This window comes from Stigmatopora argus, chromosome 4 (genome assembly GCF_051989625.1).
Source record: "Stigmatopora argus isolate UIUO_Sarg chromosome 4, RoL_Sarg_1.0, whole genome shotgun sequence".
NCBI lineage: Eukaryota > Metazoa > Chordata > Actinopteri > Syngnathiformes > Syngnathidae > Stigmatopora > Stigmatopora argus.
This window is the reverse complement of record NC_135390.1, coordinates 10,609,583-10,624,572: the sequence shown is the minus strand read 5'-3', so window position 1 is coordinate 10,624,572 and position 14,990 is coordinate 10,609,583. Positions and strand designations below refer to the sequence as shown.

The 14,990-nt window shown below is 36.8% G+C and overlaps 3 protein-coding genes across 3 annotated transcripts; 1 reads left to right on the top strand and 2 right to left on the bottom strand.

Moving 5' to 3' along the window:
* Positions 1-89: 89 nt before the first annotated feature.
* Positions 90-4,277, bottom strand: them4 (thioesterase superfamily member 4). The gene is made up of 7 exons (XM_077599488.1): positions 3,897-4,277; positions 3,669-3,814; positions 2,866-3,058; positions 2,594-2,756; positions 1,883-1,993; positions 1,537-1,661; positions 90-1,455 (listed from the first exon to the last, which is right to left on the bottom strand). The coding sequence occupies exons 2-7, from the start codon at positions 3,795-3,797 to the stop codon at positions 1,412-1,414; spliced, it is 765 nt and encodes a 254-aa protein (XP_077455614.1). The 5' UTR covers positions 3,798-3,814; positions 3,897-4,277; the 3' UTR covers positions 90-1,411.
* A 379-nt stretch (positions 4,278-4,656) lies between these two features.
* On the bottom strand, positions 4,657-7,649 carry LOC144073553 (uncharacterized). Its single transcript, XM_077599489.1, has 4 exons — positions 7,271-7,649; positions 6,026-6,080; positions 5,636-5,753; positions 4,657-5,522 (listed from the first exon to the last, which is right to left on the bottom strand). Exons 1-4 carry the CDS (start codon positions 7,565-7,567, stop codon positions 5,498-5,500), a joined length of 495 nt encoding a protein of 164 aa, XP_077455615.1. The 5' UTR covers positions 7,568-7,649; the 3' UTR covers positions 4,657-5,497.
* A 1,877-nt stretch (positions 7,650-9,526) lies between these two features.
* LOC144073588 (uncharacterized) lies at positions 9,527-14,711 on the top strand. The gene is made up of 4 exons (XM_077599553.1): positions 9,527-10,026; positions 12,091-12,145; positions 13,855-13,969; positions 14,078-14,711. Exons 1-4 carry the CDS (start codon positions 9,733-9,735, stop codon positions 14,283-14,285), a joined length of 672 nt encoding a protein of 223 aa, XP_077455679.1. The 5' UTR covers positions 9,527-9,732; the 3' UTR covers positions 14,286-14,711.
* The last annotated feature ends 279 nt before the right edge of the window (positions 14,712-14,990 follow it).

Sequence of the window (14,990 nt, the reverse complement as noted above, 5' to 3'; positions counted from 1 at the left end):
GCTGAATAGATAATCCAAATCGACCGTTAATTATGAAATTAACATTTACACACATGCACATACAATTGCATCTGATTTTCGGAAGTGTTTATTGGTGTTATAGGTTTCAGTGCTGTATGTCAAATTGCACTGCATCGTACATAAAGCTGATGTTGCAATTACAAAGGTTTGATCCCCAAAAAGTAAACAAAAGAATAGAAACAGTATTCCAACAGGTCACTTCAGTGCACAGCTATTCAAAAGTTAACAATTGATATTGCAAGTGGTTGCTACCATTGACGATGATAGGCGTCCAATTTAGGAAGACTGAATGAGGGTGGCCCGCAGTTGAAGTAGTTAGCGTGTCGGCCTCTCAGTTCTGGGGTCGAGGGTTCGATCCCAAGTGGGTCCTCACTGTGTGGAATTTGCAGTCTCCCTGGGCGTGCGTGGGTTTTCTACGGGTACTCCGGTTTCCTCCCTTTTGCTCCCACATCCCCTCAAAAAATCTCTCGTCACACCACTACTCCAAGATGATTAGTATACAATCAACTAATTTTAAAATTCTACAAAACTGAATAGATTCCCATTTTTAAAAATTCCAAAAACAAAACCTACCTAAATAAATTCAACAAATACATTATTGTTGAATGTGTAAGCAACACTTTCAATCTTAAATACCACACTCCAAAGTAAAACCAAAAAGAGGTGAGCAAATAATATTGCTTTCAGCTCTGGGTGAGTGTGATAAAGAGTTTTTAACCAAAAGCAACAAGCTGCACTTCTTTCGCTTCTACACACTTGACCACATGAGCCTCAATACACATAATGTGACCATATTTGAAGATCGCAAGGTAGCTTTTCCAACTGCGTACAACTGAGGTTAAAGACGTGAGGGGGCCCCATAAGACCGACAAACCACACAACCGCCTGCGTTGAAATAAGCGTGTTTTTGTGCCTAATAAATTGTGCAAAACCTTGTGAATTGTGCAACACAAACGGCGTCTGTAGAAGCACAATGGAAACCTCTGCTTAGTTGCATTGTTGTTTCTTTGACACTTTTCTCTTCTTAATTTATAAATAAGTCACACATTTGCAAACTTAGCTTTCTCTTGCGGAAAATAACTCATACTGATAGGTGAAATTTGAAGTATTCACTGCACTCAGTAGTACTTTAGTTAAAATATTTCTTATATATATAATGTTGTTGGTCAAATCTGAGGTAGTCCATTTTTAACATAATAACTATACAGTGCTACGTGTCATATCTACAGATTAGGAGGTCAACGTGTCTGCCACTTGTCACCAAATCACACGTATAGAAACTACGCTCAAAAAGAACTTGGCCAATAAACTTCTAAATGCTTATAAATAAAATAATACCCCATTCAGAGAAACACTAGCAAGGCCTCCACTTGTAGAAATGTGTTTTTTGTCACATTCCCAATAACTGGCTCACTTTGATGGACAGGAAGAGTGCTACAAAGAGAAAAAACAACAACAGCATTAAGGAAATTGAATAATTAACACGTATGATTAAAAAATTGTGAATAATGGTACCTGTTGCCTCTGTGTGCAGCTTAGAGCCATCAGTGCTTGTCACTTTACAGGAAATGAATGTTTTTCTGCCTTCCTTGTTATCAAGGGAAGACTCAATTAACACTGTACTTCCCAATGGGATGGGGCTTTGCAAAAAAAAAAATCATTATTAGTTAAATAAATAAATAAATATAATGTCAATCACAACACGACAGTGCAACTAACCATTACAATGAAGTACTACATAATGAGTTTCATTTAAGAAAAGGACAACACATATTAATTAACATATACATGTAAATATACATGATGATAGCCGGACAAAATACTGCAATTTGGAGTACAGTATTAGTAGTGTATATTTCACCTGCGGTAATTAATAGTGAGGTTGGCAGTCATCACTGCTCCAGAAGTGAAAGCTGCATGGGCGCCTGTTACTGAATCAATCATAGTTGCGATTGCCCCCCCGTGGACATGCCTGGAAAATACACGCATATTTTCAATTGGTCAGTTTTCCTTTCTAAATTCCAAATATGTACAGTATGGCAGGGAGTAGCAAGAAACACACTGCAATGAAAGTGTTTAAAATAGTAAAATTAATTTAAAAAAAATACTGAGTAGTTGTCAAAATGTTGCACAAAAAGTATCATGAAAGAAAAACGTTAATGTAAATCTGAGTTATATTGCAATTTTTCAAAGCTAAAGAAATATCTGCACATCAATTCAGTAGTTAAAATAAAGAAAATGGAATTCACAGAAAGATCCTGTGTGAATACAAAAAACAGTAATTGAATTGAATTCAATGCTTTTATTGTCAACTATAATGATATTTAAATATTTTGCCACATAGTGCACAAATAACAACAACAAACAGAAAAATAAGTAATCAATAAATAAGTTTAATTTGTGCGGACCATGGTGCTATGTACACTTTTTCCTCCTCCTTCTAAATTTATACAATATTATTAGAAACATGTTTCATGTAAACATCTCTAGATTTTTTTTAAATTTGTGGCTAAAGTCTTAACACAAATGATAATTTCAACAAATTTATGAAATTCAATGCATTACAACTCACCCTGGCGGGCCTTCCAATAAATGTCCAGCCTGAAAAATGCAAACAGTCCTTTTCTCTTCTTTGTTAATAAATATAACATACTCAAACGCTGCTCCAGTAGTTTTGATGCTGCGTGTAAAAAGTCGATTTTTGGACTGGATGAGTTTGCTTAGATAAGCTCCTCCTGAGAACAGAAGAAATGTCATCATGAAGTCATTAGCTCCATCCAGATTGTGATGAATTGCGCATTTATCAAGACATGGCTGTTGACGGTACATGTTACTATATATTACCCGTGGCATACTTGAGGGTGCGATTATAGCTGGGCACTCTACGCCAGGGTCCTCGCTGCTTCTCCCCAGCTTCATTTTCCACCTCATCACATTGGATGTTGTAGTAGTCATACAAGCGCATCATTTCTGCACTCCATGATGAATTGGGCAGGCTGAAGTCTCGAGGCTTGAGGCTAAATGAGAATGGCAGTGCCTGGAGGAGAAAAGAGAGAAGGTAATGTTACAAAGTCCATCTCTTCATGCATAATATATTGCTAAATGTGTAAAATCCCAGGGATGCAAAATACTAGCATGCATAAAATACTTATTAGTCCATGTCCTGATCTTATCATGTGTGATGAGATAATGACAGATCGCTATACAGTGGTACCTCTACTTAGGAAAATAATTGGTTCCAGACCATTTTTTGTAACTTGAAAATGTTGTAAGTGGAGGTGAACTTTATATGTATAAATTCTCCAATTCATTCCACGGTCCTCACACAATTACCAACTAAACCCTTTCAAATTGGTCAAAGTGTCCCAATTTTGTATGAAAGATGTGAGTAGAGGTATGACTGTACATTACTATGAACCTTGAGATAATTTGGGGGAAATGTGTGCCAAAGCCATAATGCATACTAGAATTAGGTTCATTTACCTATTTTTTATGATGGGATGGTCGTTAAAGGCATTGCTTACTGACTGATATGTACACACGATTATGATATAATCAGTCCAACAGAGAAAGCCCATCCCTAATATGCATTTTATCTGCACCATACAACAACAATAAAGTCATCCATTCTAATAAAGTGTACATACCACCATGGTCCGCACAAAGCTGCTTCTAAATGACAGCCAGGCGAAAGAAGGGCAGACGTTAGGGTACAAGGATGGAGATGACACAAGGTGCTGGTAACCCGTCAATAATCGTGACAGGCTCCTCGCCATCTTCGATATGACAAGGGCTGAAAAAGTATACGTAACATAAGTACAGTACAGTACAATATACAGTTGGTGACCAATGAGGGAGATAAAAACGAAGCTTACCAATAGCCCTTAGTTATTTGCCGTAAACATACTTAAAACATGTTCCTGTCCGGTTATGCTGAAATAATGCGTACTAGATGATTTAAATGACTTTCGATGGAAACCGGTTCACCCTTGTCGACTTCCGCCATGAGGGAGACGCAGGCGTGACGTCATTTTGCACACGTGATTCGAGTTCCGGGATTCGTCAGTAGATGGCTCACATGGTAACCTTCATAACGTAAACGTAAAAAGGGAAAATAATATTACGTATTTATTTGGTCAATATTGACTTTTAGTAATTCATTTTGTCAGGTTGATATAGATAATGTAATGTTTTTTTTGTTGATATGTGATCTAAGTGTCAATGGCAGTCAATGAGTGAAATTTGCTGTTTTTCTTTCTTGTAATTAGTATTTTTTTTTGGTCAATCTGGACCACATTCATCTATGTTTAATATATTATTCGAAATTATTTTATGTGTCATCGTACTTCGTAGCTTCATTTACATCACATTAATTTATAAAATGTATGTTTATAACTATTGTTCCTGGTAGTGGAAAACAAGCGAAATACCTTGCTCATTACAAAATGTATCTCATCATGGTTCTTTGACCAATAAAACATGGCATTCAACAACTAAATATACTACACAGCAATGTATAGCACAATAAATTGGATGTAGAGTTGCTTTTAACATGATAAAGGCAGCAATGATATACAGAAATAGAAATTTACGAACCATTGTTGGAAACTAACAAACACACCATTCCACCTGACAGTCGGAGAAATGCAATATATTTATTTAGAGCGAGCTAAAAACCTCCAAAATTGTTGCACAAAACCATTCATTTTTTAAATAATAAATCATATACAGAGATTACTATTGTTGAGCAGGCTAGCAACAATTCGATTTCCTGTGGCCTATGTTTGCTTTGTTTTGCATCTTATTTTTACAAAAATAAAAAAAATAAAAACATGTCATACATGGGGTTCAAGAAAGTCTAAAGTAGCATTTTTTAAATAAAATATTTTAGTATTTCTTCATTAATGTTTGATTCATTCAATGAAAAAAGAATTGCCCCATTCTCAATTACATTATAATTATTCATTATGTCTCCTTTTTAGCATTTAAGATCAATCAAGCAAATGTAAATGAACATAACATGCAGTTATTCCTGTATATGGTCAATTTCATAAGGAAAATAACTATTAAACACTACGTGGCCCTTCTTAAGATCTCAAATAGCTACAGCAAAATACCATCATCTAAAGAACTTCAAGAAAAGAACAGATGAAATTGGAATATAAAGACTGCTAAACCTTTACGACTCCATCTTACTTTGGTGACAGCCATTTTCCACAAATGCGAAATTGTGGAACAGTCAACTTTCCAATGAACGGTGAGCCAACAATCCTAAGTGTGCTACCATGGTTTTAGTTTACAGTCATCCACCAAAAATGGCACTAAGGTGAAAAAAAAACCTGAAATTTTGAAACATTGGCTCTCAAACAGAACATTCAATTATAAAAACAAATTAAAAGCTGTAACAACACAGTTGTACAAAACGCAGTCCTGGATGGAACATAGGTAACTTCACAGTGATTTTCTGTTGCTTTGTTTAAGCATCAATACCACACAAGCTCCTAGAAAACAAAAACAACAAAGTAAGAATAGTTAACTTGCAGAAAAATACCCTGACAAATTCCAGCCCAAAAGATATTATCTCTGCTTGTACTAAATGTTTTTCAGATCTTACCGCACTTCTGCAAAGCTTGGATCAGCAAAAATGCAAACGGCTTTGTCTCTATCCAAAATCTGTTGTTTTAAATGCTGCAATTGCTTCTCAGCTTTTTGTTGCTTCTCGGCGTGATCATCTTAACAGTGAGACAAATGACAAAAAGATAGCAAAAAGAATAAAATTCATCCAGTCTAATTTTAGTCTTGAACCAAAGTTAAGCAGTAAAGCCAATTTTAAAATGTAAATGAAAGCTTTCATAGATTTGACAGGTTCTATGATTGATCTCCGTCTGGATATGTTCTCCCACTAGTTTCCCCTATACGTTTAAATTCTTGTAAATACTGATATTCTGTTACAACATTTGGTATTCACTATAAATTAAAATGACAAACACAGTACATACTGTACCTTTGAATCTGTTGATGGATTCAATGGTGGCTTTTTTATTGCTCTCTGTCCTTTCCTAACACAAGACAGGTGCAAACATATTTGGGGTTAAAATCACAAAGTTAAGCAAAATTATTTATGTGCCTTGCTATTGCCTATATAATACTGATAAAAATGATGACTCAACTATTATTTATAATCACAATTATTCACAATGGCATGGTAGCAGAGTATTTCAACTCAGGTTTCACTCCTATTTTGGCATGTTGTTCTTTTCACAATTATAGCAAAAATTGATCTTATAACACATTATTGTAATATCTAAACACCATTAAAATAAACAGGGACTTAGTAACGTTTTTTCATATGCCCCCAAATCCCCCAGGAGCCCTCTGGATACACACAGCACTCAATGAACACATTGGTGTCAAAAGCTTTGTGAAAGATAACATTTATATATTATTAGTGCCTGTGATTGGCTGGCCACCCACCACTTCAGGGTGTCCCCTGCCTGGTGCCTGTAGTTAGCTGGGATAGGCTCCAGCACCCCCCGCGACCCTGATAAGCGCTTCAGACAATGATTGAATTATTAGTGCTTGCCAACATAGCTCATGTGTTTGTGTGTATATATATATGTATATATATATATATATATATATATATATATATATATATATATATAGATATAGATATAGATATGTATATATATGTATATACATGTACGTGTATATGTGTGTATGTGTGTATGTGTGTGTGTATGTGTGTATATGTGTGTGTATGTGTATGTGTATATGTATGTGTATGTGTATGTGTATGTGTATGTGTATATGTATATGTATATGTATATATATATATATATATATATATATATATATATATATATATATATATATATATATATATATATATATATATATATATATATATATATATATATATATATATATATATATATATATATGGTGAGTGGTTAGCGCGTCGGCCTCACAGCCATGCATGGTAGGCTGATTGGACACTCTAAATTGCCCCTAGTAGGTATAGTGGAAAAAGCTGGGATGTGCATATGTATTGTAGGCTGATTGGACACTCTAAATTGCGCCTAGGTATGGGTGTGAGTGTGCATGGTTGTCCGTCTCCTTGTGCCCTGCGATCGGCTGGCCACCAGAGAGACCGCTGGGATTGGCTCCAGCACCCCCTGCGACCCTAAGATGTATGTATGTAGGTATAGTGGAAAAAGCTGGGATGTGCATATGTTGTTGCCCTTGCCTTCTCTTTGCCGCATGTCAGCAAATTCTCTCTGTGCGTCTGCTCTTCTTGTTCGACGGCTGCTTTGTGCTTCTTCAGCTCGTCCACCCGGTCCGTGACGGACGCCAGGTTCGTCTTCAGTGCGCTGATTTGACTTTTTAACGAAGCGATTGTTTTCTCTCCCTTTTTGAACTCAGCAACGTGCTCCACCGTGCGGGTGTTTAAATGACGCAGGTGCAACTCCTGGCGCAGAGTCTGGAGGAACATCCCGAGCATCACTGCCATGCTGACGAAGGTTAAAACGACCACTAACTTCATTTTTTTCCTTTTAAATCGCGCAGACCGCCGAATGTACACGTCAGTTGGACCGGCCGAAACACTTGTTCACATAGATGGGCGTGTCAGTTCACCAGCAGGTGAACTACTTCCTCATCGCATGACTTGGCAGATAACTTGACACGATATAACAGGTTTGACAGGACAGTTTGTTTAAATACTGGGTGTAAATTCGGCCCAAGTATTTTAGAACGCGATGGTTAATTCAGAATCCAGCCAATTTTCCAACCATAACAGCATGTGTAACATTTTTTTCAATGTATTCTTTTTTCGCTAATACCCCCCTCCCCTTACAGACATAGACACATAGGATTTAGTTGCAAATGATATAGTATGTCACATTAACAGTGCAAACGTAGTAATATTTGAAATAATCAATTTTGTTCTCTTTCCCCCCACATCAAATCACTAAAACTAGACTTTTGGGGAACTGTTATATAATTAACTGGGATAAACTTTTCTTCAACCACATGAGCTATTTAAAATTGACAAATGAACAACTAAAATATTAGAGCTTTCAGGACGAAAGAAAAAAATCTTGCCAGGCAGCACTGTGTAAAATGATAAGTTGTGTTGTGGAATGATCTGCTGAGGGGAAAAAATATTATACCTGAGTTTTCAAATGCCAATACTCTCACATCTATCTGAACCATACCTAAAGAAATATACTGTATTTAAAAAAAAGAAGTATACTGACATTCATGTATCAAATTAAACAGGCATTGCTGACTAAATGTTAACTATTGAGTGTACTGTAGTTATAACAAACATTTCTGTGGTTTAGACAAAATGACTAGCACACAAAATCTTGAATATGAAAACGGTTATTTGTGTAGGTGGATGGCGTGCATAGAATTGGTATGTGCTATTCTGTTTTATTTTTCTTGCCTGTTATATCACTACAAATACCAGACGAACACACCTTACTTGTCAACGTCATATTCAACATATATAATCATTGTTGCTTGACAAACTAGGATTCAGCATAAAGCATGTGTTGTTACAGATAAATTGCTTTACTTATACACAAATAACTTTTCACCCAGCAAAAGCTTTCTGCTGTGGAATTTGTTACTCATCTGAGCAGACATTCTCTGATATCATAACACCACACAATTTGGGATCCCTTTTAGTGAAATTAACAGTTTTGTCTTGTGTTGTTGAAAAAAACAATGACTTTAGTGTAAGTAAGAAAATTATTTAGTTATTCTATATAATACAGGGTTACGTTACTGAGGAGCCTGTTAGCAATATTTTGAATTGAATGCTTTTATTATCATTATACAAGTATAATGAGATTTAAAGCTTCACCTCGCAGTGCACAAATAACAACATTCATTCATTTTCTGAACCACTTTATCCTAACAAGGCTCGTGGGGGGTGCTGGAGGCCATCCTAGAGGTGGGGAATACCTTGAGCCGGTGACCAGCCGATCGCAGGGCACAAGGAGACGGACAACCATTTACACTCACACTCATACCTAGGGACAATTTAGAGTGTCCAATCAGCCTACCATGCATGTTGTTGGAATGCAGGAGGAAACCGGAGTACACAGAGAAAACCCACGCAGGCCTAGGGCAACATGCAAACTTCACACAGGTGGACCAACATGGATTCGAACCCAAGAACCCAGAGCTGTGAGGTGCTAACCATTCAGCTGACAGGCCACCCTTCAATAAATATTAATAAATACTAAATACATAAACAACCAAAAAATGTGTCATCAATAAGTTGTCAACATAACAAGTACAGTCAATAACATAAATAAATAGGGAAGTTCACAAATAAAACAACAACAAACAAATAAATAATTAATAAACAAGTAATGAATAAGCATTTGGAAGAATAACTAGAGTTTTTTTTAATCTAAATAATTTAATCAAGAAAAATTTGACAGGTATACATACAGGTGAATGGCGTTTTACGGCAGATCTGGGCGTGTTTACGGCACGACGAGAGACTTATAAAGGGAAAGCCACAGGTGCGTCATCGTCGCGTTATTTCAGGTTTGGTCATTACATTTGTGGTAAGTTTCACAAACGATACGAGAAATAGCCACGATTTTAATGAGCTGCGACGCGACGGTAAGCAAAATTCACGGTGCTATGCCGGTTATTTAAAACGTTCTTGACGCTCCGGGGAATACAATGAAGTTTCAACTGTTGCTGCCGCTGACCTTAGCCTTGACTGTGGCGTTGGTGGTGGTCATTAAAAGCCGCAGATTCGAGCACGAGAAAGTCGACAAACAGTATAAATTTGAGCACATGAAAGTGAAAGTCAACAACGACTTGTTGGGAGAGTTGCAAACGCAAAAGATTAGCGTGGAGAACCAGATCGACAGCGGCGAAAAGGAAGGGAAAGCTCTCAAGGCAGATGCCCAGGCGAGTGAACAGAAAGCGAAGAAGAAGAAGAAAGAGCTGGTAGCTTGCCTCGGATCCGTGGTAAGAACGTAGTTTTTTGGTGCTTATAGTTGGTCTCCTGCACAAATGATCATCTATTTCTTTCAATCTTGACAGGACACTTATTTAACCCCTTGGGTGCCACTGACGGCGCTAGACGTCCAATCCATTTTGACCCCACCCCCGTCTTTAGTTTGTTTTTAATCATCTTACTTGAATAATTTTAGCTTTCATGAGGATTTTATTACATGTATTAATATCATGTGTGGCTTTTCTCCGGGTACTCCAGTTTCCCCCCCACATTGCAAAAACATGAGTAGGCTAATTGGACACTCTAAATTGCCCGTAGGTATGAGTCTGAGCGTGAATGGTTGTCCGTATCCTCGTGCCCTGTGATTGGTTGGCCACCAATTCGGAGGGTCCCCCGCCTCTGGCCCGAAGTCAGATAGGCTCCAGCACCCCCACAGCCCCAGTATGGATAAAGCAGTTCAGAAAATGAATGAATAATGATGAATAAGTCAAATAAATTAGGAAAATTGGTCATCAAAGTTTTTTTTAAGCTCAAAAGTAATCACTTGCCCTATAAAGGGTTAAAGTTTGAATGTCAACGTTTGAGTACCCTCTGTCCCTGAAAGGGTTAACAACTTAACATTAAAGTGTGTTTTTTAACCCAAATAAAATAAAAATATAGCAGCATAGTCTTAAATCACACCACAACTACAAATCTGACTAAAAGTATTTAGGAAAAGTAAACCTTGGGGGTGTCTAATTTTATGTTTTAGCTGTAACTGGAGCCAACGTCGACGCGGAGTTAATTATGAACGCTTCCAAGTACAATGACGACCAGTCGAGGACATTGTCTGCCTTTCCCCCGAGGCCATCTGGGATAAGCTCCAGCACCCCTCGACACTGTCCAAAATAAGCGGTGTTGAAAATGAATTAAAGAATGAAGTTTAAAAAATCTCAAATTGAGAGGAAACCTACTACATAGCAAACGTCATCGTCACTACCTCCATCAACTGTCAGTCTATGTTTAAAAGATGGCATGAAAACCTGTGCAAACACAACTCAGTTGTTCATTTTAGCTTGCACTCTCCAAGATTTTTTTTCTTCCAGTGGGTTTTCAAGCCAGGTTAGTTCCAATAATTAATAGTCGGAAAAGTTTCAACATGAGTTTAACGAGGCAAAGTATCAGTTTTAACAAATTGAAAATACTTTACTATCGCTAGTTTAAACAGATAGTCAATACCCTACGAGAGAAGGAACTGCCAGTCTGTCACTTCACTAAATAAACTGTAAAAAGTAATAAGCACATGTATACACCAGCTGTCCATGGCCATCATTCACACCGAGTCATTTAAATGAATTAAGGTATATTTTTATATACACTTCCAATTGATGGGATAACTGGTCGAATATTTGATTAAAAATTACTCGATAAGTACATCCCTAGTCATGTGAGAATAATAGTTGTATGGCCCAAATTTAACACAAAGCATGTTTATTAATAAATTAGGACAAGATCTGTATGAGTTTCTTCTTTTAAATACATTCACTTTTCTTTCATTTTCCATTCCGCTTATCCTCACAAGAGTCACGGGGGTGCTGTAGGAAGGTCAGAACTCACTGTGGATTGATCCCTCGATCTCAGAATTGTGAGGCGAATGTGCTAATCACTTGAACACCATGCTGCCCTAAATTGCTCTTCAAAAATGTGTGCAATATTTCATTCTTATTTGATTAAAATGCACATTTTGACAAATTACATTTACTCCCTCTCTGATATTCTCAATCAGATCTGTGTTGTACCTATTTAATGATGTCTGGTGTGTTAAAATGAACAGTAAAAATATTGTATACATAATTATAGAATATTAATAAGGTAGTAAGAGAATATTTTCTGAAAAGCATAAACTTGCCTGGCTATACAATTTGGAATGATGATCATCACGTAAAAGAATGACATGTTGACAGTGCAACTTTTGTTCTTGATCACAAGAAGGATGTTCACAAGATTTTACCGTAGATCTTGCAAGGGCATGTTTGAATGCAACAGATCAAGATCTTGACAAATATGTTGCTGACTTTCTTTTCCCTTTGCTGCAGAAAACATCGAACGATGGCATTGCCACGCTAGAAGCAGAACTCAGTAATCTCCAAGGTAAATAAATACATTTAGTTTTTAAGTTGTGTAACAAGATTTTCACTATATTTTTTAATAATGCCCTAATATCGCCTTATTCATGGAGCCCTAATGCAAACAGCAAAAATGCACAATGCCACAACTTTAAGAATTTTGGTTAGGCTAAGTTTCCCATATTGTTCGCTTTATTACACAATCAATTATTACTAAAACAGGCTTATATTTAAACTTATTTTCCTATGACCCATTTTGTGACATTTTTGACTTTGTGACTCTCATAACACTTGCTATTTTTAGACCGCCCAGAGGAAGGGCTCAGGGTCGCACCTGCTTTGTTATTCTTATGGTTTCTCTTCTTCTTCTGCTTGAATGAGCTAAAATGGCTACTCACCTGTTATTTATGATGGTTGGTATCTTCCAGGGATGTGTACTCATTGCTACTTAGAGTCTGGTTTAAAAAAATATTTAAGGGATGATTAATTAGGTTAATTAGTTTCAGAATTATTGTTGCCTGTGGGTTGCAAGTTAGGCAGCAGAGAGCATGCACACTTTTGGGGTGTGCTTCTTGTGTATGTGGGCTGATGAAACGAGTAATAATACTATTAACTTCTTTCCTGTTAAGCTCCATGGCTATCAGTTGCACGATAAGGCAAACACTGTAACTTATTACTTAGGCAAAGTAGCAGATGTTTTGACTTGTTTTCTTACGAGTTTGAAGAAATAATTAAGTGGGAGGAAACCGGAGTACCCCGAGAAATCCGACGTAAGCCTGGAAAGAGCATGCAAACTCCACACTCTTTCAACGGGCCTCTCTTAGTATGCTTATCAACAATTTTCCAATAGCTTGTATGAGCTATGAAAGCATATTTTATAGCTTGGGATATGTTATAATTACAACAAAATACATTGTTTGCATCACCTCTTACAAAAATAGATTCATCACAGCTAGTGCTGGTCAATTTTAACATTTAAGATTAAAGACCACAAACAGATTTAGATTGATTTCGGTGATCGAGTTGATGCAGATGCAAACTCTTTACTCCTACTTTTGCAGAAGTTTAACAGGTCTCAAAAAGATGAGATGAGATGACATGAGATGAGATGAAATGAGATGTTAATAGTCTTAAGCAGTCCATTTGAGGTAAACGAACTAAACAGAATTAAAAAAATCAGATTGCAAACATTGTACTTGCTAGTTTAATCCTAATATATAATGACATACACCACTGTACAACACTACAAAAAACAACATAAAAACCAAGTTTAGAAACAAAAGAGTCAAGATGTAACAATATAAAACAATATATATTGTCATACTTTTTTAGCCATATCGCCCAGCCCTAATCCGAGCTACACATTAGACAATGTAAGTCGATGTGTTATTTATTTACCTTTTGCTTTTAACATAAAACCCCAATATGGACGGAGGTTGCTACAAATGTGCACTTTAACCCAGTGACATACATTTGCATCCTCACAGTCAGATAAGTACTAAAAGTAACAACCTGTTTATTTTAGAGTTTTTTTAAACAGAGAAAACGAGTGTTAGATGTTAGCAACTGTTTTTCGCCATTACCGTTGTTTGTACCCTTTCACACAGATTCCAACCTGTCTATTGTGACTTGATACTCCCTCTTAAAAGTGAAACTTAAGATGTTTTTTTCCCATCCACACAGAAAGCAAAAAAGTGTTTTTGCTTGGCTTAAAGTTCCTCATGTCAATTACAGGTGAAGCGAATAAAGAAATGTCCTCATGGATTGCCAAACTGAACTCACTGGACTCTGAACTACAGATGCCAAGTGCAGTGTGTGCCTTTTTGAAGACTGGAGTCGATTCAGCAAAGTATGCATTCGTCAACGGACATAATATTTGTCTTAAACAAAGACGCCATAACCATACAGGTTTGAATTCCAATCTCTAGGAACTCATCTTTCTTACTCCTCTTTGCAGTAAATTGTGCCGTAACACAGAAGCACAAATGGAAGCGGAGCCCAAGTCAGTGGCCCCAAAACCCGCGGAGCCAAAGACCGAGGCCCCAAAACCCAAGGAGCCAAAGGCAGAAGCCGCCGTACCAGACGAGCCAAAAGCAGAAGCCCCAAAACCACAGAAGCCAAAAGCTAAAGCCCATAAAAAAGGAGTGAAGGGTCAAGGACATTGAGCTCGAGTTGCACAAAGCAGAGGATTCTAAAGAAGGAAGAGCCAAATTGTTTAGGCACATCAGAGAAATAATGTGAAACATTACGACTTTAACATTATTTTCTGCCAATGTTGCACCCCGCTTGGATATTGCTATTCAGTTTCATCATGTTATTTATTTTTGTGGAATAAATACGTATAATAGTCTGTCAACATCTGCCTGCTTGTCGCTAATATGAACAGGATGTTTGAACAAAATGTTTGCCCTAGGTTTGTGAGGGAGATTGTTTTTTCCAACCTGTTTGACCGGTATTGTAAGTATGAACCTTTTCACGTAAAAATCTTTTGTGTCATCATAACTTGTAATACAGAGCGCAAAGTAGATTATACACAATGGAAAAGCAAAATGACCCACAGGAAACAACAATTAGACTTTTTAAAAAAACAATGTGCGTTTGTGTCTTCATTGTTATCACACTTTTTCTGTTTGAATGTTTTACTGAAGAAAAAATGTCGGTGCCTCTCGAATAATTATAAAATCTTTCAATATGCTGCGTGTTGAGGCCCTCCATCTCCCCTAAATGCCCTTTGTTCATAATTTTTTATATTTTTTATATTTTCGCTGTTGCACTAGTGTGTAACCATTCAGAAGCATTTGTGTGTGACATTAAATGTCATTTAACTGGGCTTGGTATATTGTATTAAGATTAGTTATTAAATGATTAAT

Excerpts from the sequence above, each read along its gene's own strand:
- them4 (XM_077599488.1), bottom strand. The coding sequence starts at position 3,797 with ATGGCGAGGAGCCTGTCACGATTATTGACGGGTTACCAGCACCTTGTG. Across the intron at positions 3,059-3,668 it reads GCTTTGTGCGGACCATGGTG|GCACTGCCATTCTCATTTAG; the intron begins GTATGTACACTT and ends TTTCTCCTCCAG. Across the intron at positions 2,757-2,865 it reads CACCCTCAAGTATGCCACGG|GAGGAGCTTATCTAAGCAAA; the intron begins GTAATATATAGT and ends TTCTGTTCTCAG.
- LOC144073553 (XM_077599489.1), bottom strand. The coding sequence starts at position 7,567 with ATGAAGTTAGTGGTCGTTTTAACCTTCGTCAGCATGGCAGTGATGCTC. Across the intron at positions 5,754-6,025 it reads ATCCATCAACAGATTCAAAG|ATGATCACGCCGAGAAGCAA; the intron begins GTACAGTATGTA and ends CTCACTGTTAAG. Across the intron at positions 5,523-5,635 it reads CCAAGCTTTGCAGAAGTGCG|GAGCTTGTGTGGTATTGATG; the intron begins GTAAGATCTGAA and ends TTTGTTTTCTAG.
- LOC144073588 (XM_077599553.1), top strand. The coding sequence starts at position 9,733 with ATGAAGTTTCAACTGTTGCTGCCGCTGACCTTAGCCTTGACTGTGGCG. Across the intron at positions 12,146-13,854 it reads AGAACTCAGTAATCTCCAAG|GTGAAGCGAATAAAGAAATG; the intron begins GTAAATAAATAC and ends TGTCAATTACAG. Across the intron at positions 13,970-14,077 it reads ACTGGAGTCGATTCAGCAAA|TAAATTGTGCCGTAACACAG; the intron begins GTATGCATTCGT and ends TCCTCTTTGCAG.